This window comes from Cucumis melo, chromosome 8 (genome assembly GCF_025177605.1).
Source record: "Cucumis melo cultivar AY chromosome 8, USDA_Cmelo_AY_1.0, whole genome shotgun sequence".
Taxonomy (NCBI): Eukaryota; Viridiplantae; Streptophyta; class Magnoliopsida; order Cucurbitales; family Cucurbitaceae; genus Cucumis; species Cucumis melo.
Genome location: NC_066864.1, coordinates 495,455 through 522,968, shown reverse-complemented (window position 1 = coordinate 522,968; position 27,514 = coordinate 495,455). Strand labels below are relative to the sequence as shown.

The 27,514-nt window shown below is 34.7% G+C and overlaps 7 protein-coding genes across 8 annotated transcripts; 3 read left to right on the top strand and 4 right to left on the bottom strand.

The window, feature by feature from the left end:
- Positions 1-520: 520 nt before the first annotated feature.
- LOC103484302 (germin-like protein 8-2) lies at positions 521-1,662 on the bottom strand. Its single transcript, XM_008441314.2, has 2 exons — positions 1,470-1,662; positions 521-1,267 (listed from the first exon to the last, which is right to left on the bottom strand). Exons 1-2 carry the CDS (start codon positions 1,588-1,590, stop codon positions 729-731), a joined length of 660 nt encoding a protein of 219 aa, XP_008439536.1. The 5' UTR covers positions 1,591-1,662; the 3' UTR covers positions 521-728.
- A 3,886-nt stretch (positions 1,663-5,548) lies between these two features.
- LOC103484301 (uncharacterized) lies at positions 5,549-7,342 on the top strand. Its single transcript, XM_008441312.3, has one exon. It carries the CDS (start codon positions 5,593-5,595, stop codon positions 6,880-6,882), a length of 1,290 nt encoding a protein of 429 aa, XP_008439534.1. The 5' UTR covers positions 5,549-5,592; the 3' UTR covers positions 6,883-7,342.
- Positions 7,343-9,017: 1,675 nt separating this feature from the next.
- Positions 9,018-12,781, top strand: LOC103484300 (dihydroceramide fatty acyl 2-hydroxylase FAH2-like). 2 transcript variants are annotated; one of them, XM_008441311.3, is made up of 8 exons: positions 9,018-9,106; positions 9,236-9,340; positions 10,357-10,443; positions 10,758-10,850; positions 11,274-11,470; positions 11,554-11,659; positions 12,154-12,300; positions 12,390-12,781. In XM_008441311.3, exons 3-8 carry the CDS (start codon positions 10,393-10,395, stop codon positions 12,507-12,509), a joined length of 714 nt encoding a protein of 237 aa, XP_008439533.1. In that variant the 5' UTR covers positions 9,018-9,106; positions 9,236-9,340; positions 10,357-10,392; the 3' UTR covers positions 12,510-12,781. The 2 variants fall into 2 exon arrangements, with proteins under 2 accessions (XP_008439533.1, XP_050944472.1); XM_051088515.1 differs by having other exon boundaries at positions 9,043-9,340.
- A 1,371-nt stretch (positions 12,782-14,152) lies between these two features.
- On the top strand, positions 14,153-17,882 carry LOC103484299 (dihydroceramide fatty acyl 2-hydroxylase FAH1-like). Its single transcript, XM_008441309.3, has 7 exons — positions 14,153-14,503; positions 15,814-15,893; positions 16,138-16,230; positions 16,316-16,512; positions 16,592-16,697; positions 16,910-17,056; positions 17,553-17,882. Exons 2-7 carry the CDS (start codon positions 15,843-15,845, stop codon positions 17,670-17,672), a joined length of 714 nt encoding a protein of 237 aa, XP_008439531.1. The 5' UTR covers positions 14,153-14,503; positions 15,814-15,842; the 3' UTR covers positions 17,673-17,882.
- A 642-nt stretch (positions 17,883-18,524) lies between these two features.
- LOC103484298 (berberine bridge enzyme-like 15) lies at positions 18,525-20,487 on the bottom strand. The gene has a single exon (XM_008441308.3). It carries the CDS (start codon positions 20,276-20,278, stop codon positions 18,629-18,631), a length of 1,650 nt encoding a protein of 549 aa, XP_008439530.1. The 5' UTR covers positions 20,279-20,487; the 3' UTR covers positions 18,525-18,628.
- A 756-nt stretch (positions 20,488-21,243) lies between these two features.
- On the bottom strand, positions 21,244-24,624 carry LOC103484296 (berberine bridge enzyme-like 21). The gene is made up of 2 exons (XM_008441306.3): positions 22,491-24,624; positions 21,244-21,835 (listed from the first exon to the last, which is right to left on the bottom strand). The coding sequence occupies exons 1-2, from the start codon at positions 24,073-24,075 to the stop codon at positions 21,750-21,752; spliced, it is 1,671 nt and encodes a 556-aa protein (XP_008439528.1). The 5' UTR covers positions 24,076-24,624; the 3' UTR covers positions 21,244-21,749.
- A 41-nt stretch (positions 24,625-24,665) lies between these two features.
- On the bottom strand, positions 24,666-26,792 carry LOC103484297 (berberine bridge enzyme-like 21). Its single transcript, XM_008441307.3, has one exon. The coding sequence runs from the start codon at positions 26,553-26,555 to the stop codon at positions 24,960-24,962; it is 1,596 nt and encodes a 531-aa protein (XP_008439529.2). The 5' UTR covers positions 26,556-26,792; the 3' UTR covers positions 24,666-24,959.
- Between the last annotated feature and the right edge of the window lie 722 nt (positions 26,793-27,514).

Here is a 27,514-nt window from a genome sequence, read left to right as displayed (position 1 = left end):
AATGATAAAATGACTTATATTCTTCGACCAAACACAGAAGTACACATGCTACACAACAAATTCAACCCAACTTAATTCTGTTTTTTTTCCTCAAATTTTATTTTCAATTTTGTGATGGTTGAGGACATTTGCATTTATGTGCTACTTACTGTTCGATTCCTGAGAGAGAGAGAGAGAGAGAGAGACAAGCACAACATCATTTTATTCATCATCATTATTAATTGCTAATGATGGCAACAGGGAGGGAATACGGGGTGGTGATTTTAAAAAATTTAATAACAACTATCCTAATTAATTTCAATCACTAATACTCATCCATTGGAGGATTTTATTGGAGGATTTCAAACATTTGGAGGAGTAAGAGGAGAGAGGTTTGATTAATTAATTAAATGAACGTTTGATTCCTTCGTTAATTAATTAATGAATTACTTTCGGTTGGATATGTTTTTGTGTCGGAACTAAATTTAAGTTTGAGATTGGTTTCATTATAATTGATATAAACGACAGGGACACAGACACGGAGGCGGTCAAAGCGAATGTTATTATTTGAATGATTTATAATTTCATAAGAAAAATAATGATAAGAACAAAATTAAAACACACAGGAAGAAGCCAAAAGGGCATTATTTAAATTTGTGTATGTCAACACCACTCCACTCCACTCCACTCCACACATAATTAATTAATTAATTAAAAACATAAATGTAATTAACACTAACATTCATTTCTTAGAATTTGGCTTGAATGGCAGCAATAATGGAAGCTTCAGTCTGGAAAGCCTTGGCTATGATATCAGTGGGGATATCTGGTTTGGACCCAAACACAGTATTAGCAATTGTGACAACGCCTGGGTTTTGGCTGCTAAGCCCCGCAATCGCTACCGCATTGCGACGCCCCACGTTTTGTTGGAAGTGCACCAACCCCTCTGGAAAAACAAACACATCTCCTCTATTTAGGACCTTGGAGAAGAGGCGGTTGCCGTCTTGGTTTGATGACACGAACCCCACCAGTAGGGTGCCTTCGAGAACGACGAGGATCTCGGTGGCGCGTGGGTGGGTGTGGGGTGGGTTGATCCCCATCCGCCCGTAGTCGATGCGGACCATGGAGATGCCAAGAGTGTTGAGTCCTGGGAGGTTGGCCACGTTCACGGCGGTTACGTTGGAGCCTACGGGGTTGTTTGTGTCTCGGGGAATGTGAAGCCCACTCCTGAAGAAATCTTCAGCAGTCACGTTGATTGGGTTCTTGCATACGAACCCATTCACCTTCACTGCCCCCGGCCATCCCACAATTATCAAAATCAAATATGTTATTTCATAACTAATAATGAAACCATCATCATATCAAATAATATGATTGTTATGAGATAATTATTAAGATATAAAAGCAAATATATATGTATAACACTTCATTATTATTATTATTATGAACGATTATATGCATCTAGTGCATGTATGTATATATATTTATACCAGGATTATTGACATCTGCCACACAAAAATCTTGAAGAGGGCTTGGATCAGATGCCATAACAATGGAACTGCAAGCTGCAGCAAACACACTTATTAACAAAACAAAATTTTTAAACCCCATTTTTTTCTTCAAAAACTCTTTTCCTCAAATGGAAACAAATTGATTAAAATAGACAAAAGATAATGAGCTAAGAGTGATGATTTTTATCGACCATATATTAGCTTCATTTTATAGGCCTAATTAAACACACACACACACACACCTTATAGCTTTCATCTTAAATTATGTCAGTCAAATCCCAATATGCAAAGAACAAGTCCAATTAATCATCCCAAACATAATCTAACACCCTCTTCTCTTTTAAATTAAACCCCAACTTGCAAATCAAATAACAGAATAATAATAATGTTAGATATTGAACCAAAGAAAACTTCTACTAATTAAATATAATAGACTTTATGCTCCTCTTATTTCTGAAAGTACATTACATACAACATAGAGAGAACTCTATATAATATATACATCATAATGTACTTTTTCAGAAACGTACTTTGCAAGCAAGTATAATATTATTTTCTTTATTAAGAATATATAAGTACAAATCATGTATAGTTGACATTAGGCCGTGTTTACATAGGAAAAAACGTAATTCATCGATATGGTGGTAATTTGAAAAGTAAACCTCATTTGGGTATTGTTAATTTTCTTGTGTCTTATATATATCGTAAATGAAATAAGAAGTCTACAACCAAATCTAAAATTAAAAACGCCATCCTCTATGTATTTATATGTTGTGTCGAACTATATTATTGTCACTATTATCTTACAATATTACAAAAAAAAAATTATGAATAATGTCATAATTAAGAGATTGTTGTAAATATCAAAATTGATAATTGAGCACGCCTAATTTAAAATGAAATTGATTAAATTAATCAACTTAATATACCAAAGATAATTCGAATATCCTTTAAATTTTTATGCAAATTGCTAGAAAAATATAAAGTCAAATAATACATGTTGATATATATGTAATAACATTTTGGAGGTGATCTCATTCTCAAGATAAAGATATGAAGTGTGATAATTTGAGAATATAATTTTTTATAAACTTAGGAAGGTGTAGACCTGATTTATGGTCAATTAAGATGTGCATTTTCATGGGCATGAGTTGGTTTTCATACATATAGTTGGTTTAAATTAAATTATATATATATTGCCTTCTTCAAACATCCATTAATTCCTAAATCTTTTTTTTTTTTATTAGATAAATGTGTATTAATTATCAATAAACAAAATGCTATTTGGTTAACTATCTACCGTACACCAATGGATAAAGAGACATAGTCTCAATTTTGAGAAATTTTAAAAAGTAATAAAATATGAAGTGTCATTTTCCAAAGTATTTCTTCAATGATTTGAATGTTTCATACCAATTTCAACCAATGTTATATCCATTGAATGGGCCTGTGCTTGGGCTTGAACTTGGGCTTGGGCTCGGGTCTCTTATTTAATTAACAAACGATAATATTAAGGGGAATTTGAAGATGAAATTAAAAGAGCTAAATTCAAAACTAAATAATTATAATATTAAAAAGAATTATGCATTACTAGTTAAGTAATTAACTAAAGTAGATCACATCCAATTATTTTGAGCACTCCTACCCTTCCTTCTGCTTTTCCTTTTGGTCATGAATCTCAAATTATATATGTTCTTAATTAAAAGTGGATGGTGTCACACCTTTCTTTTCTTTTCTTTTCTTTTATTTTCTCTTTTTAAGCATAATGTTTTTCTTATTTATTATTATTATTATTATTATTATAATTGAGAATCCCACATTTGAATTTGAATATAGTATTTATTAAATTTGAGGGCTTATAATATATGTATATAATTTGAATAATAATAATTAGGAGGGGAAATAGGAACTTGTGGCGGCATCATTATACTTCAATAGGTTTCACATTTTTTAAGTAATCTTAAAATCATAGATTTATAAGCATCAATAAAGTTCCTATCTATCAACTTTGTTATGTGGTCAAAACACTCAACTTTCGGTCTTTGCAATAGATACACATGCACCGCTACTCTTATATTATTATTTAGATTATTACTTAAGAATAAATTAATTGCACTCCTTTTTTTCTTTCTAAATTTTTAAATTTGAAACTTATTTACGGTAGGAAAAGAAAAATTAAAAACTCAACTTCTTTATTTTTTTAAAAAAAAAATTAATAAAAAAACAAACTATAGCCTTTTATGAATAACTCATTAACATAACTTTTATGACTATATTCACTAATTATAATTTGTGGTTGAATAAAATTTCACAATTTTCTTTAAAAAAAAAGTTTATATTTGAATAAAATGTTGGATTTTTGTATCAACATATAATTAAAAAAAAAAAAAAAAAAAGTGTAGGATTGGCATCCTATATGAAAAAAGTGAATTAATGGGTATAATTCATAATTTTGATGTGTGTGGATATTATAAATAGGGGATTATTCCCTCTCTATTTTTATATCTATAAAAAATTGGTAAAAACAAATTAAGCCATCTATCGTCTTATTATCTTGAGATTGTCGAATATGGTCAAATTGAATCTCTTATTTTCATTCGATAGATGTGACATCTCAGGCTACTAACCAAAGAACATATATTAGAATTTATTCGATAAAAGCATACTCCACAGAGGATCAATACTTCCAAAATTTGACCTTTAACTAAAAAGACATCAAAATTAAGAAAATTAAATTTGAAAAGGGAGATTTTGAGTAGTTGACTAAACAAGAAAACGGGGAAAAAATGGTTAAAAACTTTATTAAGCTAAATATAAATGAGATGCTTTTGATTTAAAGTGAATCTGTTTACAAACTTTACATCCAATCATATGAACACAAAAAATTGTTAAAACTAAAAATTATGGGTGAAGCCTTGAATTAAATTAATGAATTAATTTGAGTGGAGAATATGGTGATTGGGTTTAAATTGAATAGATATTGGGATTTAATGGAATGGGGTTGGTCACCGCTTAGTTTCCTTCCCTAATTAATTCCTCCCTTGAAAATATTAATAAACCAATCCATTCATCCTTATTTTCATCATCTACTGACTACTACACTTTTTTCTTTTCTTTTCTTTTCTTTTTTCAAAAACATCATTTACTACACTCCTAATCATTACTTTGTGTATTTTTCTTTCCATATGCAATTAATATATGTGTATAAACACATAAATTAATTTAATTTCGTATAACTCACCTCAAACCAAACAATAAAGAAACAACGACTGTTTTCTTCTTTAGTTAATTTTACCATTGTAGAAATATATAACAATAATAATAAATTACACAAAATAATATATCATTAAAGAAAAACGCCATTCTTTTCTAAAAAAAAAAAAAAAAAAAAAAAAAAGTTACTTAATTTCAAACTAATTAATTTAATATTTTAAAATTACGTTTTCAATTTCATTATTTTTAGCCTTTCTTCTCCGTTGGGTTAACTATTTTCAAAAGTCAGTTTTTATTAACCTGTTAAATTATATATAGCATGAAAGTTGAGTTGTATTTAAAATCTTAAAGCTTGAAAATATAGTTTATGACAATCAAAATTCATTATTAACACGAACGGTATCATTTAGAATTATCTAAATAAAGTAAAAAAAAAAAGAAGACAGTTCCTTTCCTTTAATTTTAAATAAGAAAATTAAAGAAAAAACGTTTGTTTCTGTTTCATTTGTTACGTAATAATAATAATAATGAGTTGTTTATTTTATTATCCTAAACAGAAAAGAGAAACTAAAAATAAAAGGAGAGAATGTAAAAAGAAGAAGAAGAAGAAGAATTTAATAACAAAATTAAAATAACAATAAATAAATAAATTGATTGGGGGCTGTCTTTTTTTATTTTATTTAATTTTATTTTAAGTCTCACGCGTTGTCCCCTCCATTTTCTCACTCCCAACTCCAACTCATCATTAATTCTTTCTTTTTTTTTCATTATAACTCATTCTCTCTAAACCTTTCTTCTTCCCCCCCTCACTCCTTCCCATTTCTCTCTTTCCTTTCTTCTAACTAACAGACTCCCCCCCCCCCCTCCCTCCTTTACCCCACCAATAACCATGCCTCTTCCATGGAAGAAGACCAAACCCAATCGAATTTCTCGAATCGTCGCTGATCTTCAACCCCCATCACGCGCCACCTCTCTCGTCGTCGAAACCGGCTTCCCCACTTCCGTCGTTGATCTTTTCGTCAAGAATCGTGACCGAATCAAGAGACACTCCCTCAGGAAACCTAAGCACAAACAACACTCCACCCATGTCTCTGAATCCCTTGCCCCTCCTCCCACTCCTTCTCTCAGCCCTGATAATTCCCCTCGCCTTCCTGAACACGAGGATGTCGTCGTTACCGCTTCTTGCTCCACCGCCGGACGCAAAGTCGATGGTCTCCAACACCGCCCCATCCCGGCGGATGTTCAACTCAATGTCGTCTCTGCCCGACCGAATTTTTGTAGTAATGCGGATGCGGATGCGGATGGTGTCTGTTTGAATTCCATGTCTATGGTGTTTGTTGCGGCGGTGAAGATGCTTCTTGTGGTGATTCCGGTTTTGAGTACCCAAAAACTCGTTCTCGGAATTACTATCTCTGCTTTCCTTTTGTTTCTTCTCGAGATTTTTGGGAAATTCGCTGTTTGTAATTTATTGAATCGCTCTTTGATCCGGAATTGGTTCGTCCCGACAACCGTAAAAAGTTGCGGAGTTGGGTTGAATTATCGTGGTGTAGGAGGAGGAGGAGAAGAAGAGGACGCGGTGGCGACTAACTCTGGTTTGAATAACGCAATCCAAATCGTGGAATCGTATTCCGAAGATGAAGGATTGTGTTTGGAACGTGAATCACTAGGAAATCGGGAAAAGGGATTTGTGGGTTGTTCTGATTTGGAAGTGGAGAAGGAGGAACAGGGGAATTTACAGGTGGGGAAGAATGAGATAAGTAGAAGCGCAAAATTGAGAGCGAAAATCATAAAGAAATTAATACCGAAGAAACTACGAAGTGGGAAGAGAGTGAAAAGGAGCAAGAAGGAGAAGAAGATAATGAAACAAGAAATGGGAATCACGATCAACGAAAACGAACAGGAAACAGAATCGAGTGGCGAGGAAGAAGATGAAGAGGTTTGGGAAGAAGAAGAAGAAGACATAGGACCATCAACGACGAGGAAAGGGAAAGATAAAGAAGATGGCGATGATGAAGAAGAAGAAGAAGAAGGGAAGAAGAGTTTTGAGTGTGACATTGTGATCGTAACAATTCTTTTGGGGCTGTGTGGGGGAAGATTTCTGGCATTTGTTCTAACAGTTTCAGGGTGTTTCATGTTCAAATTCATCAAAATTCTGACTCACAAATGGAGATTTGAGTAAAGTGTAGTCCAGTAAGTTAGAATTATCAATTTCCCTTTTTCCCTTCCAAAATCTGATGATGGTGATGATGGTGATGAAGGTGTATATTGGTTTACTAATTATCTGAAAATTTTTGAGACATAAATTATATTCAACAATACAAAAACTTGGGTGGTTTGTGTTTTCAACTCCATTTTCTTTTTGTTGATAAAACATTCTATTATATGTTGTTAAATATGATAAATTGAACTTTATAGCAATAAAAAAAAAAAAAAAAAAAAAAAAAAAGGAGGGTTTCTTAGGATTCTTGAAAGAGTGATGTACAAAATATGAATTATGGGATTATGGGAATTTGGATGGTACAAATAGGTCAGTAGGAGTGAGTTGAGATTGTTGGTGTATGTGGAGACACAATAAAATTTAATATATGTTTTTGTTTATGAATTATTTGTATAATAATATTATTTATTGTTGTGTTTTATTTTATATACCAACCATCTCTGTAATCTCTTTTGATTATGCATTGGAAATCTAAATTTATTCATTAATTAATCATACTTAGACACTTCATAGTACAATCTTTGTCCATTCTAACCCTTTCTTTCTCTGTGGTCTTGTTGGTTTTAAATTAATAGTACATATAAAGAATATGAATTATGTGGTTTAAATTCCTACTTTGAATTGATATGTCTTTTTCTTTCACAGTTTTGTTTGCTTAATTTTAAGTTGAAATCCTAATTTTGTGGTGGAGCTACTTATCTTAATATTGTATATAAGAGAAGAACTAAAATATTGATTTTATTCCTTAGCTAGCTCTAAAAATTTACTCGAAACAAAAATGAATAGAGAAAAAAGAGATTGATTAAGTTTCGTATATTAATTGCTACGATGAAAAACCTATTAAAAATAACATTATTATTATGTAAGAGCTTTATCTTATTGATCTATTTTTAAATTAATATTGTATACTTGAACTTAAGATGGACATTTGTATTTATAGCATTGATATAATTATATTTACCCTAGTTTCATACACTTAAATTTGTTAATTCCTCGTTGCTATAATATCATTTTCCTCTCGCGATTATTATTTCTTCGATTAAAATTTTTTTTTTTATAAACATAGTAAGTCGTTTAATTTAAATATTAGAGGACAATGGATTGATTACTAGAAAAGGAAATATGATATAGGACAAAATGGGATAAGATGTTTGAGAATTGGATGAAAATGAAATTTGATTTGTTTGTTTGTACGCCAATTTGATGTTGTTGGTGACTTAGACATCTATGCAGACATCATTCCTTTGACCACCGTCAAACTCGTTTTCTAATTTATTTTTATTTCTCTTTTGTTGGTCTGAATTTCTTATTTTTATTTTCCTAAAACGAACACTTAACATAACTATCTTTTTCAACAACGTATTAATACACATGAATTTGCCTTTACATCATTGCATATCAAATCAATAATAAAACCACCACCTTTTTTTGTTTTTTTTTTTTTTCGTTTGCCTTTTGTTTCTAATAATATAATAACATTGGAATTTTGAATTTCTACGCAACATATGTGAAAGTCAAAGGAAATATAAATGGATTTGAGTAGTAAATAAAAAATTTGAATTATTTTAATGAACAAAAAAAGTGACTAAAAATGGTAAAAATAGAATGAGAAAATTGAAACGTGATTGAGGAATCATAACTTACACCTCACCACACCACCGCAAGACCATAATGATTTGATGGACATGTTTAACATCATCACCCCCACATCCCTTTCTTCTTTCAAATTTCCTATTATACGCAAATAATCAAACTTGAGTTTATATATATATATATATATATATATATAGTGTTGGGCTGGAATTTGGGACCTAAGGGAAAAAAAAAATCTTTTTTTTGCAAGTTTACGATAATTTTAGAAAAAGATATCGAAAGATATTGTTTTTATAGTATAAACAAAAGTAAGAAATTCAAACAATAAACTCGAATCAAGAATAAAAAATACAAGGGATAAAAAACATTTTGGAGGAAAGTCATCTCAATTTCATGGATTTAGACTCCAAATTTTGATGTGAAACTTTTAATTTGACTTAGAGGGTTTAAAAGTACAAGTTTTTACTAAAAAAAAGAAAAAACAAGAATGAAGACCATATATTTGTTTAAGTCCTAAACGAAAGGGGGAAATTGGGAAAATGCTGGACAGTGTGGATTTGTGAGGCCAAGCTAGGATTTCGATTCCAATAGAGTGGGTGCTTTTGAGCCTCCCAATTTCAACATAAAACCCTCCACTCTTCTTCTCCAATCTTTGGCTTTCTTTGTTTCTTTCCGTTCTTTCACGGGTTTCTCTTACATATAGATCTTAACATTCCTTCAGATCTCGTGGTACGGCTGGAGGAGGACGTTCTCGGAAAAGCCCAAATCCATCTTCCTCGAAATCCTTTCTTGGGTTTCTCCATCTCCTCTGCATTGTGCTGAAAAGGTTGGTATTCGGGAGAATCTTCTTACATACCTTCAAATTTCTTCTCTTTTTCTTAAATCGAGTCAGTGAGGGTGGAATTTTTAATATCTCGATTTCTTTATTTAATTTCTCATCTGGGTATTGTCCTTCAACTTCGTGTGTCACAAGATTCCGTTCCTCACTCTAGTTCATTGTGTGATGTCGTGCTAATTGGGATGCATGCCATTGTCTTGATTTCTTCTTTATTGGCTAATCCTCTTCTGGGTATTCTCTATCGTTCTTTCTTAAATCTGTTGATTTAAGTTCTTTAGGTTCAACGGTGAATTCTTCCTGCGTTTTTGTGTTCTACTTCTTTCTTTGCTATTTTGGGTCCTCAAATCCAATGGGGGGTATATTTTCAGATTATGCTTAGGAAAACTACAGCTTAGTCCTTTAGTTTTAGTAATAGTTTATAATTAGAAAAAGAGATTTTAGTCTTTTTGGATTTGAGAAATGATTTGAATTGATCTGCCAATTCACGAAAATCTAATCATTCTAATTTAGTTAAATGGTGATGGCTTTGCCTCGAGCATCAAGTTTAAGAAATATATAATTATGCCTTTTAGTCATATAAGCCTCTTTTTGCTCAATTCACTTAACTTGTCACAACACATAAGATTACCAACATATGCAAAGTCACATCATTCTTTAGTTTGTTAAGTTTAGTCAATTGCGGAATAATGATTTCGGAGACTAGTTTTAAACATTTCGCTTTTTAGAATAGGTGACAAAAAACAAATATTTCTCTTAAACTTGTGGGTATTTGCGTATTCAATTTTGTATACGTTGTCGTAAACTTGTTTGTCTGCCCAAATGCATTTCTATCTGTGCTGAATAAAATTATAACTTCTTGCATCAAGGGATAAAGAAAGAGGAGGCAAAATGTTTAAGCAGTTGAAAGTCATTTGAATTGTCCCATTTTAACTGTTCCATTATGTGATGTTTATTTTCTTACTGTTGGCTAACTTTCTGATGTTTCATCGTCTTGTCTGCAAAAGATTAATTTCGAAGCCCCTCAGCAAGAAGGTTCGAAGATGGCTTCAAAGCCTTTTACTGTAGATTTAAACAAGCCTCTCGTTTTTCAGGTTAGCCTTCTCCTTTTCAACTTGATACATTTTCTGTTATGTCCTGTAAAGTTGATATCGTAAACATCAAAGGAACTGAGGTTTCAAATGCAAATAAGTCGCTGTAATCTTGGCCCTTAAAGTTGTAATCCTTTTAAAAAAAATCTCCCAACCTTTATGTTTGCGAGGGTCAAGAAGTATAGGTGTACATTCCTGTCTTGATTACGTTTAATCTATGCTAAGTTGCTTGGCTGTACTCTTCGTAGTTGAATTATAATCTTCTCTGCCATTTAGTTTTATTTAAATGTTTCTTAAGTAATGAATATTTTTTACAGGTTGGTCATCTTGGAGAAGCTTACAATGAATGGGTTCACCAGCCTATAATTAGCAAGGAGGGCCCTCGATTCTTTGGAAATGATTTTCTGGAGGTTTTATTCGACCCTTTATAATAATTATATCCTGTTACACAACCTTAAGCATGAAGATAAACACAATATTGTTTGTCATAGGTTTAATAAACTCTCTTGGTGGTCACACCAGCAATTTTCGTCTAATTATTTGCTCGTTAATAATGTGGTGCAGTGATTTTTAAAATTTTGCTCACAATTTTAAATATCAATGAAGAAGGGTATACTAAACCATTCAGATAATAATCTATAGCAACATCTCTATTTGGAGATCAATCTCTTATATCGTTTCCCTTGGGACAAATAACTTATCGTATCCTGTGCTTACTATCATGGAGATGTCATCAAATAAAGTTACTATTCATACATTGATGTGATAGTTGATATATAACTTTTCTGAAATGACTAATGAGAGGCTTGGCTTTAATTTCTTTGTAATAACAGATGTTGACCCGAACAGTATGGTGGGTAATTCCACTTGTTTGGCTGCCAGTGATTTCATGGTTGGTTTCTGTGTCATTATCGAGGGGCCTTACTCCCTCTGATGCAGCTTCATGTTTGGCTGGTGGGATTTTCATCTGGACCTTGCTTGAGTACACATTGCACCGCTTTCTTTTCCACATGGAAACAAGAAGCTACTGGTACTCTCTCATCTCTCTCTCTCTCTACACACACAGATAAATGGTAAATTCAAGGACGCTGATGATATCACAACCTATTTCAGGGCAAACACTCTGCACTATCTACTTCATGGTTGTCATCACAAGCATCCAATGGATGGACTCAGACTCGTCTTCCCACCTGCTGCAACAACTATTTTGAGTGTGCCGGTAAGTTCGAAAAACGCTTACCTCTGTGATTATCCTCCGCAAATTTGCATGATTATCATGTGCTTACTGTTATATTTTATTTGAGGAAATTCTTTTTGTTGCAGTTTACATTCCCTCATGCTATGAATTAATGCTATGCACTGTTTCATGGAACCCCCCAAAACTTTGGTTTTATATCCAATCAGCTTGAGTGAACTGAATTGCCATATGGTTTTAAAAGAGAAACCTTAAGGATTTTAATTGCATAATGATTGACCATTGACCTCAACACTTCACAAGTTCAACACAGATAGATTTATTGATTTTGAAAGATGGAATGCGTTGGCAATCATAAATGTTACTCCTAAAAAAAAGGTCGAATAAAATAATCTATGTATTTTTGTATGCAATCTAAGTAGCCAATCAAGTTTCAGGCTAATGTCAATAACTCAAGGAATGATGTGGTTTCTTGTCTTCTTTCTTATGGAGCCTTCTTTGTGATTTGTGTCTATCAGTTGTGGATCGTGATTAGACTTACATCGACTCCAGCTGTAGCTCCTGCTTTGTTTGGAGGTGGGTTGCTGGGATATGTAATGTACGACGTAACTCATTATTACTTGCATCATGGAAAGCCATCCCCAGGGTTATCTCAAAATTTGAAGGTAAAGTTGAAGGAATAATAAGACTGTGTTTGTTCTTGGAGAATTGAGTAAGGAAATATTTCTTATGATTGTTATGTTGTGTTAAACAGAGATATCACTTGAACCATCACTTCAGAGATCAAAGTGAGGGATTTGGAATCACTTCTCCATTATGGGACAGAGCATTTGGAACATATCCTACAACTAAATCCACTCAGAAAAACAAATGACGATATTGGTTGCACAGATATTAAGTCGTCACCAGATTTATGTATTGAGTTTGTTCTTTCTTTCTTTCTTTCTTTCCTTTTTGTACATTGAGCGCATCAAATTCATGCTTCGACAACCATTATATATCTTTTTTTGGGGGTGATAGCCTGTGCCTTGTTTGGATATCGTATTGTTCCTTCTTCCCTTCCCTTTTGGTTATCAGATGTAGTAAGGTACTTTCATGTATATTAGCTATGGAGAGACACTTTGAATGAGGATTTTGTGTTTTTCAGTTTGCACATTGCAAAGCTCATACGTTTCTCTCTCTAATCTGTTTTTCCACACGCACTTTGAAGCTTCTAAGTATAATATATTACCAACAAGGTTATGAGATTTGTTTAATTATCAATGTTTTTTTTTTATTATTATTTATAATTTTTATAAAAGCTATTTTTTAAAATTTAGAGAGAGAGAGAGAGAGAGATAGTGGGGTATAGAACAAACTTTTATATTAAAAGAATTGCAAAAGGTCAAATAATAATTGTACAAACACACTTGAACATAATCATGAAAAGTTTTCAAAAATTAGATTAAAAGAAAGAAAAGGTGAATCTAATATTTGAAATGTGAAAAGTAGAGAATTAAAAAGAGTGAAGAGATGGAGAGAGATTGAATGATATAGAAGTAGGGCCAAATAATTGAAACAACTTTTACAAGTCTCATTCTAACATTTGTTTAACAATACAATATTGTTTGGTCAACATTTTCCCATTTAATATTTTTAGACACCATTTTTATAAAATAACCTATTCATAGACACCATCAAGTTTCAAACTTGTAATATCAATTCATTAATAAAAATTAAAGGGAAAATAATATCATTTTGGAAATCTTATTTTTCGTTGTATACCCTTATACTTTTAGTTATAAGTTTTAAAGTTTTAATTTAATTTAGTTTATACGTTTTAAATTGTTATAATTTTGTCATTAAAATTTGAATTTTTTTTCCAATTTGATCCATAGATTTCTATATTAGTGTATATTAATTGATTTTAAATGGTTATTTAGTGAAACTTAATTAATTATAATTATTTTATTTCTTTCAAATTAATTAATAGTCATTAATAAAAATGGGAAGTTAAAAGGGTAGATCTTGAAATATGTAGACAAAATTAGAAAAAGAAATAAAACTTCATTGGTAAAGTTATAACTTCCTAAAACTTAAAAATTAAATTAAAATCAAACTCAAAATTTGAAATATTTTGAATCTTAAAGATCAAAAGAAAAACGATATTCAAGGTTCACAATGTTTCCTATTTCTCAACAACTCTGGACCAAATTAAGAAAAGTAAAGAACATGTGTTCTAAAACTATTATTATTACTTTTCCAAATAGAGTTTTTTATAAAAAGATATTGCTAAAAAATACATAACAAAACAAAGAATTTAGAGATAAAAAAATAATGAAAAGATTGAATTTTGAAAACTAAAAACCATAATTCAAAATTCAAATAGTTATAAAAAGTGATCTTATATATTTTTCCAACATCAAATATATAAAGAAAAAAAAGTTGAAATTTTTTGGTCTCCAAACTGAAAAATAGAAAAGGAAAATTATATTGAAAAAGAATCGAAGATAAAAAGAGAATGATAAGTTGAATTTTATTTGATATGATAGAAAGAGAAAGAGAGTAATGAGTTGAAGAATGAATCCGAGGGAAATGGAAAGGAAGACAAAAAAAGGTTGAAACTTGAAAGCGGCAATGGAATGGATGAGCTGGCAAAATGCGCTGGGTTTGATTCGACTGACACCCATTTTGATTGAACGGTGCAAATCAAAACGCCACTTTTGCCTCAACCCTTAAAAATCTCTTCTTTCTCCCCCCCCGCACTCCGTCTCTCGATTTCAACATCAAACAAAACAACTCACCACCATTCAACCCATTCAAATTCATTCATTCCTTCAATCAATCAAATCAAAATCCCCTTCTTCTACATTGCCTTCACTGCGCTTGGTACTCCTCTTTTTCCCTCTTTTCATTAATCTCTTTCCTTACTCCTCCTTAGATCTGTTTCTTCTCTGTTTTTTTTTTCTCTGCCGTTTTCTGTCTTTTATCCTTAAATGTGGCTTCTTTGTTCATGGGTTTTCTTCTTTTCCTTCCTTTTTTTTTCTGGGTTTTTTCTTTCTTTTTTGGGTTCTGGGATTCGAAATGCCGATGCAGGGTGAATGTAGATTGGCATTATGAGGTTTCTTTCTTAGGTTTCTCGATTGGTTTATTACATTGCTGTTTAGGCTGTATATGTTGATAAACTGAAGAATTCATGTGAACTTGTGTTTGGTTATTCTTTAGATGATTTTTGAATTACAATCTTAGAGGGTGCTTTTGTTTTGTTTGTTTTTTTTTTTTTTCTTTCTCTCTCTCTCTCTCTCTTGCTTTGTAATTAGACAACTTGAATGAATCTTGGCGTTATAAATCCTAAAGCTAATGCGTTTTGCTCCAACTAAGCAACCAAAACCTGAACGCTTTGAAAATCGCAATGAAAGGAAATCGTATTGTTTCCTGTTAGCATGTTACTGAGAGCAATCAACTCAATTGTTTAAACCAGTCAATCAGTCAACAACGAACAAACTCTTGCCGAGGCTGCTCATAGACGCTTGAATATCATTTATCCAGTGTCACAACTTTACTTTACTCGGTCTTTAAGGCCTTGTTTGATAAGCTTTTGGTTTTTAATTTTTAAAAATTAAGCTCGTTTGTTAGGTGCAAACAAAGTCCAACATTGGTTAAAGAAAAGATAATTGATGTTATACCAGTAAGTCTAAGTTCAACTGTCTCTGTTGAGGCTTGGAATGAAGAATGAACTCTCATGGTTGAGAGTGCATTGATCAGTTTGAGGGGAGGGTCAAGGTGATATTTGTTTGAGGGGAGGATTGTTAGGTGCAAAAAAAATCCTACATTGGTCAGGAAAGAGATAGGTTCATGTTACATGGTCCAAAAGTAAAGTCATGATGGTTTATGTCCATGTGGATGTTATCATACTATTGTGTATATAGTTTAAGGTTTTGTCATTACTTTTTATATTTCTTTTTTCAAAACTTCAGCAAAGTTTTCAAAAAAACAAACAGTTTTGAAAAAGTTGTTTTTGTTTTTGGAATTTGGTTTTTGTTGGGAATTGGGATCCACAGTGATAGATGTCTCGTTTTTTTATTTAAAACTGAGATAAGCCACAAAGCTCAAAGTTAATCATTGATATTTTGACAAAACTCATTTGGTAACAGATGAATTTCTTGATCACTTTTTCACTTTTAACAACAATCTTTCAGGCCACTGGAATCTACCGACAGTTATCACAATGGTTTCGCAGCAATTTACTGTAGATCTGAATAAACCACTTGTGTTCCAGGTGAGTTACACGGTCACCTTGCCTTCATATTTACATATGTCTTTTGTCTAACTATAGTAAACTATGTTATTCTATGTTTCAAGGCTGTGGGGATGGATAAACAATGGGTTTTGGTTTTAAGCTAGCAAATTTTCTTGGTTATCAGTTGAATTCATGAATAATGGTTCCAATCCACTCTGCTCGAACCAAAGCTGCTCTTTATAAATTCAGAGGAAATTGCTTAGTTATGTTTGTTCTTCCATAGGTTGGCCATCTTGGAGAAGCATATCAAGAGTGGGTTCACCAGCCTATTATCAGCAAGGAAAGACCTCGATTCTTCAAAAGCGACTTTTGGGAGGTGACGAATTGATGCCCTTTTCTAGTTTTCAAAGAGTACTGAATTCCATTAGCATTGTTTTTGATATATTTAAATCTGGAAACAGTTCTGTACATGCACAGCATGGTGGGCGGTTCCACTCATATGGCTGCCAGTGGTCTGTTGGTTTGTTTCCATGTCTGTCAACATGGGGCACACATTTTCTCAGATATCACTAATGGTGATCTTTGGCATTTCCATTTGGACATTGATTGAATACATAGTGCATCGTTTCCTATTCCATATTGAAACCCAGAGTTATTGGTTAGTATCTCAATCTGTTGGAGTGCTTTTCCTTATGCAAATTCGGGAAAATGTTAATAACGCCCTAAACATTCTTTAGGGGAAATACCATGCATTACCTTATTCATGGTTGCCACCACAAGCACCCAATGGATAGTCTGCGACTTGTTTTTCCTCCTACTGCAACAGCTGTTCTGTTAGTTCCGGTATGTCCTCCCCTCTTCTTGGCTTCAAAATTTGTTCAATATTGCATTATGGAAGATTTGAATTCGTTGGTTCCAAAAGAAAGAGTAGTAAATGAGCAAGCTGTTTAAAGAGAAGTGTCGAAGTTATTTTTTAAATAACATATAAATGGTCTGGTTGTTTTCTTTACACAATCCGTGTAGTTGATTTTATCTTTGCTATCCATTGTTTACAGTTATGGAACTTGGTTAAACTCTTTTTCCCATCATCTATGGCTCCTGCTCTGTTTGGAGGCGGGCTTTTGGGTTATGTGATCTATGACGTTACTCACTACTACTTGCATCATGGCCAACCCACAGGGGACATGCCAAAAAAATTGAAGGTAAAGCACTGCATAATATCCCCACTTTCTACTCAATCAAGTGGCTCAATGCTCGTCATTTTGAGTCCAACTTGAGTGTAGCTTAACTGATAAAAGCATATGTGGAGGTCTAAGGTTCAAATTCTCCCACAGTTCATGTGTTTGTATTAAAAAATTCTTTAAAATCATGATACCATTGATGTTATAGCTTGAAGCATTGAAAAGAGTGAAATAGGAAGATGGTTGACATATCGGTGTAGTGTTGGCCAAAGTTACTCCAAAGGTCAAGTTGAATCATGGAGTGAAAATCTTGAGTTTACCAGGGATTCAGCGCGGTCGTTGGAGAGTCCCTTTGGCTTACCTATATGCCGTATCAATATGCTGAGCATCCTATCTCACTCTTACTTTGGCTTGTAGGTTATAGAATGGATGGAAACATTCATCATCGGCTATTTCATTTTTAATATTTGTTCTGTGTTGAGTTGTTGCCCCAATTGATTGAGTTGTGTTTGTGTAGAAATATCATATGAATCATCACTTCCGCATCCTGAATAAAGGCTTCGGCGTCACTTCACCACTTTGGGACAGAGTATTTGGAACACTTCCTGGATCTAAAGTAGCTCAGAAGACTAGATAGCGAAGTTTTATGGCTCAAGTTTCAGTGATTTAAAGTACATATTTTTGTCTTTATATTCATTGTTTTCCATTTGTTGCATCATGACAATGCTAAGTGAGATAGAAGATTGTATCAGCTTCGTGCTGTAAATTATTCAAGGATGGAAGGTTTTGTATAGGACTTGATGTAGTCTAATAATGGAAGATTCATCTGTGTCCCATATTGTTATCATTATTACTTATTGCCGTTCGCCATGTTCGGGCGAAGCAACTCATATCTTATATCAGCTATGTTATTTTCTTTTGGCATAAATTTGAGTCCAGAATGAATAAGATAAAAGGAGAGATAAGAAACTGGTGTTGGCTCTGAGATCGCTGCAAAACAAGGAATGTCATTGTTGTTTTAAGGTGATTTCTTTGGACAAACAATGATAGGATGATTCTAAAAATTTAATGTGGTAACCAGTTTTTGGGTTGTTAACACCTTCATCCACCCAACCTTTTCAAACCCAATTTTTGTTTCGACATAGGAGTCTTTCTTGAAAATGTTTGACTAATCAGACTCCAAGGTGATTGGGGCTGATTTCAAATCTCTTCTTTTAGCACTCCACAACATTGTGATGATGACGTTGTTGTAAATAAATTATTTAGGTTATAAAAATAACTTTTTATGCCACATAATTAATGTAAGAAATGTTGTTATGATCAGTACTCAATACATCCATTGATATTTTAAAATATTAAAGTTGTTATCCGATCATCAACTTCTGTGGGAAGTGTAGATTGATATCTTTCATTGTTTTGATGTGCAATGATTTGTTTCTTAGGAGAAAAATTTCAAGGTTCATTGTTTTGTTTCGTTGCATCAAATTCATAGTAGGATTTATCAGTATCTTATTGCACTTAGAGATCAAGCAAATTATAAACTTCAAAGGGAAGGAAAAAAAAAAAAACAAACACATAATGCTTCAAACAACTCTAATCAAATCCCCTTTTGGAAGAGCCAAAGCTTCTTAAAGCTTCAGAAGTTGGAATAGGTGGAATGCTTTGTTCATGTCTGAAGAAGTTATCAGGATCAACTTTAGTCTTAACTCTCAGCAATCTTCCAAAGTTTTCTTTGAAATATCGAGTTCCCCATCCAATTGACTCGATGTAGCTTGTGTTGCTGTTCTTGTTGATTCCCAAATCAAGATCTCTGTAATTCACATATGCTTCTCTTGGAAGCTGTGAAACATAAGGTGTCATGTAATTGTACAGCTTCTTGATCCATTGTAGGTGTTTGTCTTGATTTTCCTCTCCTTTTTGCCATGTAGTTAGGTACTGAATCTTGAAAAGGACTCCTCTTCTGTGAGGAAATGGAATCTCCGTCTCTGAAATTTTCCCCATCATTCCACCATAAGGATTCCATATCATCAATGGACTTTCATCTTCAAACAGCCTTTTCCAAAGCCCTTCAAGACCTGTTTCTGGAATGGGGGTTTTGACAAAGTCTGATTTGGCTTTGAAATAGTTTTTGAATGTGGATTTTCCTTGGAGAAGAACTTCTGGTGGAGTTCCACTTGGGTAACCAGCAATGTAAAGAACTGATTTGATCCAGCTTGTTTCTATGCAATCTTTTCTTGTCAAACCCAATTCAGGAAAGTTTTCACCCATAACTTTGAGGAGTCTGCTTGCATCACCCAAGAAGAGAGCATTGTAAGCTGTGCTCACAGTTTTCTGACCACCATTTGCCGCCACGTTTATAATGACTCTGATGAACAAATCCTCGTCCAGTTTATCAGCAACCTGTTGCCATTTGTATAGGATTTTTGTAGCACCTTGTTCTAATGTCTTTGCAACTGTAAAAACAGTCACAGTTGATGGAACAGGAACCAGATTTAGCTTCCACCACAGAATGATTCCAAAACTCCCTCCTCCTCCTCCTCTAATAGCCCAAAATAGGTCCTCTCCCATGGCTTCTCTGTTAAGAATTCTCCCATTTGCATCAACAATTCGAGCATCAACGACATTGTCAGCACCAAGACCATATTTTCGCATCATAGAACCATAAGCTCCACCTGTTATATGACCTCCAACACCCAAACTTGTGCAAAGCCCAGCTGGGAAGCCATGAACCTTACTTTTCTCAGCAATTCTGTAATAAACCTCGCCAATGGTCGCCCCAGCCTGAACCCAAGCGCTATTACTGTCGATGTCAACCTTGACAGATCGGAGCTTGGCAAGGTCGAGAATTATGAAAGGTGTCTCCATTTCAGATGCATAAGAGAGACCCTCATAGTCATGGCCTCCACTACGAACTCTAAGATGAATCCTAAGCTGTTTTGAGCATATAACAGCTGATTGGACATGGGAATCAAACAATGGGGTGAAGATGAACAGAGGCTTTGGCACTGAAGGCTCCAAGTACCTCAGATTCTGAGCAGTTGATTGCAAAAGAGCATTAAATGTAGAATTGTTTGGAGCACAAAAAGACGAGTAAGGGACAGAAAATTGAGAATTCTCATTGAGACATTGAAGGAAACTCTCCTCAAGAGAAAATGAATCGACCCAAGAAGAAGATGAAAGCAAAAAGACAAGAAACAGAGGAGCTACAAAGGATTTGTACTTGGGATTTGTAGACACCATCATAGCTAACAACAAAAGGCTCAATTAGTACCTTAATCTCTGTGGAATGGCAGTAATCAATGGTTTCTCAAATAATATATAGGGAAAAGTTTCAAGCTTTGGCTATGAAAGTGGCATCAAACGCATACTTGGGCTAATACGACGTCATAGATTAAATGGATAAGGACAAAGTGGTGATGATCCTTGCAAAATCAACTGTTGATTTTGTTTGTACGTTACACATTCCTTTAAGAAAACAAAACTTTTGTAATCCATGTCTTTAAGGAACATCTGCTGCCTTGTGTCTGTTCAAACGTGAAGCAAAAAATGAAAGTGACTCGCACATAAAGACCTTTTGTTTGTCTCAAATATCAAATTATATGTTAAAATATGGGATTCTGAGGCAGTTTCATAAACTAAATGTTCTCTACCATGCAAATTAATTATTATAATGTTGTCAGATCTTAATAAATAAGTTTCAAAACAACAGAATATCAAGATGACGTCGGTTATAATGAGAACATTGAGAAGTTCTTTGCTGCAAAATAAGGCTTTGGAAACTTTTGCAATTAGACAAGGATAAGTATTGAATTTTCTTCCACTTCACAAATTATCACATTCATTTAAGAAACTTTTACGTACCAATGATTATTAATAATTTGATCTTAGTGTATATATGCTATATATGTGTTTTACACTTAATTTAACATGGATCAATCCTACATTATAGTCTGTAGTTCATTAATGAAAAGTTTCCTCTTAGAAGAAATCTTACTTGTAGGGAAAGATTGCTATTTTAAGTGTTCTCTTAATAATATTGATAAGAACGACATGTAAAAGTTCCTTTATTTTGAACAAGAGTTTGAGGTGGTTTCATGTATTATTTTTGTTCAGTTGAGAAAATTTTGTTCCAAAAAAAAAAAAAATCACTATTGGGAGTGAATGATATAATTTCCTGATCTAGATAAAGACTTAGTGGGAGGATAGGATTTGGGAAGATAAATCTTTCGGTTACTCCAAATCAGAATAAGTGGTAAATGAGGTATTTTTAAACAACTGCCACTTGTTAGTAATATAATTGCAAGGCAGTAAGTGGATGGTTACAAAAAAATATTCATCTCACTTTGAAGTTTAAATTACGAAAGCTTGAGAAGAAATTTTTTGACTTCAAATCATGGTGGGTGGTGCTGCTGGATGGTATTATTCTTTTCCCACTAGTTCTTCTTTGTTGTGGAATCTTATTCACCGATAAGATATGGGCAAATTGCTCAAGGCTAATCATGGGTTAGCTCAGCCTCCTAGAGGAACAATAGCTTCTTCAATATTGGATCTTGTATTTGACGATTGTAAATGCTTTTCTTTGTCTTATAACACAGTAGGGCCAATCTTCGTCTTCATCTTCTTCCAACAAAAATCAAGAGTACGGTTTTTGAAGAGTTTGAGGCTTCATACATTCCATGGCCTCAAACAAATGCTTCCCCTCTGTGAAGTGGATTTACAAAAGCTGTGCTGTGAACATGAAGATGGCCACCATGGTCAGCCTCCAACCTCCACTCCAACTCAAACCAGACGATTGGAGCTCTGCAATAAGCAAACAGATTTGAACAAAGTGAGAGATATAGAATCTGTTCCTCCCCTCTACATGGATGAAAACTAAGGAAAACAAGAATCTAACTTAATTTTGATGGAGAGAATAGGAAAACTAATTATGTTTATATATCTTTTAAGTCATACTACGATATCCCCGATTCCATAACATACTGAATATTTGGTAGCTTGTTGTGAAAAACAGTTATCAGAAACCGTCTTAAAGAGCTGCCTTTTGATTCAGGATTCTAAAGGGAATGCTTTCAAGTAAAGGGTATAACTTACAATTCAATGGAATTATGGTCCATTTAAGAAAAGACCTGCATAACAGGGCCTAACTATTGTACTTTTCTGACTCCATTGGATGAAATAAAAACGTTCCCCTACTTTAGTTACAACTACCAAGTTTACATACCACAAGCTATACATTGTAACCAAACTATATCTCGGTTGGCTAAGCAAATATATATGTACATCCATCTCATCTATGAGCCATTACAGACTGTGAAGCCTACTAATTTGTAGAACCAGGGATAAGTAAAGCATAGGAAGAAACCATAGTTGATTCATTCAGACAGCCGGACACTAAGGTTCAGAGCCTGTGAGGTTTATGTTTGTTTTGGTGTCTGATTCCTATGTTATGTCTTACTTGGAAAAGCGGGGATGCTCTGTTCATCTCTAAAGAAGTTTTGTGGATCCACTGCAGTCTTTACCCTCACCAACCTTTCAAAATTTTCCTTGAAGTATTTGATCCCATAAACTTTCCCTTCCTCGAAACTGTTTGCAGCATCATAGTTATGATTTGTACCAATGTCTAAATCTCTATAGTTGAAGTAAGCTGTTCTTGGGTTCTTGGAAACGTATGGGGTCAAGAAATTGTAAAGCAATTGTAGCTGATTCACATGGCTCTTCTCTGCTTCAATCCCTTGCTCTTTCCAGCTTACTGAATATTGGATTTTGAACAAGTTTCCAGCTCTGCGAGGAAAAGCTGTGTCTAAAGCTGAGATCTCATTCATTTTCCCGCCATATGGATTGAAAACCAACTCAGTTTTATCCAATTCCATCAGCTTCTTCCACAGCAATTCCAGTCCATCTTTGGAGATGGGAGTCTGGACATAATCAGATTTTCTCTTCTGAAAGTGAGCTAAGCCAGGACTTCTGCCGAGCAGTACACGGAGGGATGTTCCATGTTCATAATTAGCCCACCAAATCACAGATTCAATCCAACCCATTTCAATACAATCTTCTTTCTTCAAACCCAATTCAGGAAAATCCCTTTTCAGTATCGAGAGAAGCCGATCGGCCCGTCCAAGAAACAGAGTATAAACAGAAGCTCTGACTGTCTTCTTTGGTTTTGAATAAATCGGTTGCAACAAAAGTCTCATAAAAAGATCGCTGTCGGTGTTGGGCGCAATATGTTGCCACCGATAAACCATATCGGTACCATTATCTTCCAATGTTCTTTGGAGCCGAAAAACTGTCACTGTTTCCGGCACTGGAACCAATTGAATTTTATACGCTAGAATAACCCCAAAACTAGCTCCACCTCCGCCTCTAATCGCCCAAAAAAGATCCTCCCCCATCATTTTTCTGTCGACGATTCTTCCATTCGCATCAACAATCCGCGCATCGACAACATGATCCACCGAAAGCCCAAATTTCCGCAACATATTACCATATCCCCCTCCACTGATATGCCCTCCAACACCAACAGTTGGACAAACACCCGCCGGAAAGCCATGGAGCTTACTTTGTTCCCAAATTCTGTAATAAAGCTCCCCCAAAGTAGCACCAGCTTGAACCCAAGCAGATCGGCTCTGCAAATCCACTGCAATGGATCGGAGATTGAACATGTCGATGAGAATGAAGGGAGAAGGGGAAACAGAGGCATAGGAGAGGCCCTCGAAATCATGGCCGCCGCTTCTGATTCTAATGTGAAGAGCGGAGGATTTGGCGCAAATGAGAGTGAATTGGAGATGGGATTCGTGTAATGGGGTGATAATGAATGTGGGTTTCGGGGTGGAGGAGGTGTTGAATCGGGCATTTCGGATGTAGGCTCGAAGAAGAGAGGAATATGAGATGTTGGTTGGGTCGAAGACGATGTTGGATGTTAATTGGTTTGGATCAGAGTGGTTTTGTAGACAACGAAGAAAGGTTTGGTAGAGGGGAGAGGCGGCGGAAAGGTTGAAGAAGAGGAGAAGGAGAAGATGAAGAAACAGAGGAAGACGGAGCATAGTGCAAGTTGGGGGACTGTGATCCGACAGACATTCCACTTCAACGGTGACAATAAAAAGTGGCAGCTTTTCTTGTGTTCTACGTATTCCCTAAAGCTCTTTATTTTAAACTCACTTCTATTTCAAGTTTGAGAGTAATCCCAACCTAAGTCTCCTTAGTTTACACAGTGTTAATAGTGATGCATAAGCCCAGATCTTCGTATCCATGACTTAATTGTTGTGGTATCAATATTCATTGACACAATCCTAAGAACCAACTCATCAAAACTAATTTTCTGTTTTCGTGCTTCAGAATGCATGTCTCGGTTGGAGCTCTATCCTAATGATCATGTCAATCACTTTTAACGTTTAAAAACTTAATCGTCAACATTATTATTATAGCTTTCTTTAAGGGCCTCAAATTTTGAAACTTTACCAAATTTCCACTTTTAAACCAAACAAATGCACGAACACCACAAGTGTTCATAAGCTGCAAATTGACCAAGAATGCAGCCCGGCAAATCAGCCCAACATGATATGCCTCATTGATTGCCAATAAAATTTCAATCTATCCAGCTAATCATGGTGCCCCAAAAGCCAAGCTTCCCTACTTTTATCAAAGCACCAAAGCTTTATACTCCAGTGCCAGAAACTTTTATTGTTTTACATTAACTCATTTTCATACAAACGTATAGAGAAATGTTGTAGATAACTATCAAGTCCATACATCAATATCTTTGGTTTCCATCACAAAAAAAACCAAGACATTCATTCTAATCAAAACAATATAATTTTTTGTATGTTACTAAAATCAAAATAACCCATCTTCTCACATTGCCATTACAATGCAATGTAAGTAAAAATCATAATGTAGATAAACCGACATTAAATCTCAGTACCATCTCTCATGGCTTACTTGAAAGAGTTGGAATACTCTGTTCGTTCCAGAAGAAATTCTCTGGATCTACAGCCGTCTTCACCTTCACTAGTCTCTCAAAATTCTCACCAAAGTACTTGAACCCATAAACTTTTCCGTCTTCAAAGCTGTTCTTGTCATTGTTGTTGATACCAATGTCTAAATCTCTGTAGTTCAAGAACGATTGCCTTGGATTCTTTGTAACAAATGGGGTCATGAAACTGTACAGCCTTCTTATTTGCTTCACAAATTGCTGATCTGCTTCCGGCCCTGGTTCGTCCCAGTTCACCGAGTATTGGATTTTGTATAAATTTCCTGCACGGTGAGGAAATGGAGTTGCCGTTGATGAAATTTCGCTCATCTTTCCCCCGTATGGGTTGAACACCAGCCCTGTTTTGCCGATTTCTATCATCTTCTTGTACAACCAATCCAACCCATCTCTGGAAATGGGTTTCTGAACGTAATCCGATTTCCTTCTGAGAAACCCTGCTGAATCGACATTCCGATCAAGTAGAGCTTCCGGTGAAGTTCCGATATCGAAATTACCCCACCAAAGAACAGAGTCGATCCAACTCATTTCAGTACAATTCTCTTTCTGTAAACCCAATTCCGGGAATTCTTTTTTCAATAAGGAAACGAGTTCTTCCGATTTCCCAAGGAACAAGGCGATGACAGTGGCTCTGATTGTTCGAGTCCCCTTTTTTATTTTACTGGAAACTGGCTGTAAAAGTAGCCTCATGAACAGATTTTCGTCGGTGGTCGGAGCTACTTCTTGCCATCTGACGACTAAATCGGCAGCGTTTTGTTCTATAGTTCTTTCAACTCGGAATATAGTGACCGTCTCCGGCACCGGAACCAGCCGGATCTTATAGGCGAGGACAACGCCAAAACTGGCTCCGCCGCCGCCCTTAATGGCCCAGAAAAGATCCTCCCCCATGGATTTCGAGTCGAGGATTCTACCCTTCACATCGACAATCCGAGCATCGAGAACATGGTCAACAGAGAGCCCGTACTTCCGGAGCATGTTGCCATAGCCGCCACCACTAATGTGACCGCCGACGCCGACAGTGGGACAAACCCCAGCCGGGTAACCAAGAACCTTACTCTTCTCCCAAATTCTGTAGTACACTTCTCCGAGTATGGCTCCAGCTTCAACCCACGCCGATTGGTCGGCAACATCGACAGTAACAGCCCGAAGGTTAGACATGTCGAGAACGATGAACTCGACATCGGAAATATAGGAAACACCCTCGTAATCGTGACCCCCACTTCGGATTTTGAGTTGAATACCGAGTTTCTTGGAGCAAATCACCGCCGATTGGACGTGGGATTCAGTCAATGGAGTGACGATTATGACTGGTTTTGGGGCAGAGGAGGTGTTGAAACGGGCATTTCGGATATAAGCCCTAAGAACGGAAGTGTAAGAAGCATTTTCTCGAGCGAAGACAATGGCGGAAACTCCAGCGGAAGGGTTGGAATTGGATTCAAAGCAGTGGAGAAATGTGGTGTAGACAGAATCTGCGGCGGCGGTGGGAGTAGAGAAAGGGAGGAGAAGAAGGCAGAGAAGAGGAATAAGAGGAAACATGGTTGGAATTGAGATTGTTCATTTGATAAATTGGTGTCATGGGACATTGATTTATACACAAATGAAAGATTAGATGGAAAAATGGAAGTGGGTGTTCCGTGTTGAAACTTGAAACTTTCTTGGCTTGACCAAGAAAAGTCCGATTATAAAAAAATAAATTGGTTTTTTTGGGTAATGTGAGAGATTGTGGAGTAGTCTTCGGTGACACTGATTTGTACGTACCAAAAAAAAAACAAAACAAAACAAAACAAAACAAAACCGTGTGCTTATTCTTTGGGCATTTATTTATAACGCAATAATCATTAATCTCTCCCATTTAACTTATGCTTATAAGGTTCTCCTAAATTTTGTAAGATGGTTGATTTGATATTATACTATACTATGTTATCTCTCAACATGTTTTAAAGTATGCTTTTTTACGTACAACAGATAACTTAAGTTTGCTGTCCTCTAAAGAAAGTTAAGAAGTCATCAATTTGTTATGTGATTAACAACTAATTCATCTTCATACTCTTTTAATTATGTGACTTAATAGTGTTGTTCATGCTTGGTATCGTGAAATTTCTGCATTGGTAGGAGGAAGAAGCTCATGAATCTTTCTAGCAACTGGGGAAAAGAATATTGTGTCAATATTTGTAATTTTTGCAAGGCAATCAACCCACATGTTAATTAATTAAACTAAAAAAGGATTAGTTATTATTCAAAGAGAAAGAAGATAATGCCGGCGAAGGCGGCATTATATGCGGACGTTAATCATATGGTAATTTTGAAATTAAAGAATGAAGATGTCACACTCCCACTCAAAATGGGGATTTTCACGAATTAATTAGATTTACAAAATTCAATTGCTTTGACTTTACAAAACATACAAAATGGTTGTTATATCCGTACCACAAAATTTTTAAAATCCATTATGATCCTTCCAAAAATTAAATCTTTTTTTTCTTCTTTATTTGGCA

What these genes read in the sequence shown, in the direction of transcription:
- LOC103484302 (XM_008441314.2), bottom strand. Translation starts at nt 1,590, where the DNA reads ATGGGGTTTAAAAATTTTGTTTTGTTAATAAGTGTGTTTGCTGCAGCT. An exon ending in GGCAGATGTCAATAATCCTG is followed by an intron (nt 1,268 to 1,469) that starts GTATAAATATAT and finishes GGCCGGGGGCAG; the next exon opens with TGAAGGTGAATGGGTTCGTA.
- LOC103484301 (XM_008441312.3), top strand. Translation starts at nt 5,593, where the DNA reads ATGCCTCTTCCATGGAAGAAGACCAAACCCAATCGAATTTCTCGAATC.
- LOC103484300 (XM_008441311.3), top strand. Translation starts at nt 10,393, where the DNA reads ATGGCTTCAAAGCCTTTTACTGTAGATTTAAACAAGCCTCTCGTTTTT. An exon ending in ACAAGCCTCTCGTTTTTCAG is followed by an intron (nt 10,444 to 10,757) that starts GTTAGCCTTCTC and finishes TATTTTTTACAG; the next exon opens with GTTGGTCATCTTGGAGAAGC. An exon ending in TTGGAAATGATTTTCTGGAG is followed by an intron (nt 10,851 to 11,273) that starts GTTTTATTCGAC and finishes TTGTAATAACAG; the next exon opens with ATGTTGACCCGAACAGTATG.
- LOC103484299 (XM_008441309.3), top strand. Translation starts at nt 15,843, where the DNA reads ATGGTTTCGCAGCAATTTACTGTAGATCTGAATAAACCACTTGTGTTC. An exon ending in ATTGAAACCCAGAGTTATTG is followed by an intron (nt 16,513 to 16,591) that starts GTTAGTATCTCA and finishes AACATTCTTTAG; the next exon opens with GGGAAATACCATGCATTACC. An exon ending in ACATGCCAAAAAAATTGAAG is followed by an intron (nt 17,057 to 17,552) that starts GTAAAGCACTGC and finishes GTGTTTGTGTAG; the next exon opens with AAATATCATATGAATCATCA.
- LOC103484298 (XM_008441308.3), bottom strand. Translation starts at nt 20,278, where the DNA reads ATGATGGTGTCTACAAATCCCAAGTACAAATCCTTTGTAGCTCCTCTG.
- LOC103484296 (XM_008441306.3), bottom strand. Translation starts at nt 24,075, where the DNA reads ATGCTCCGTCTTCCTCTGTTTCTTCATCTTCTCCTTCTCCTCTTCTTC. An exon ending in GAGCATCCCCGCTTTTCCAA is followed by an intron (nt 21,836 to 22,490) that starts GTAAGACATAAC and finishes TGCTTATTGCAG; the next exon opens with AGCTCCAATCGTCTGGTTTG.
- LOC103484297 (XM_008441307.3), bottom strand. Translation starts at nt 26,555, where the DNA reads ATGTTTCCTCTTATTCCTCTTCTCTGCCTTCTTCTCCTCCCTTTCTCT.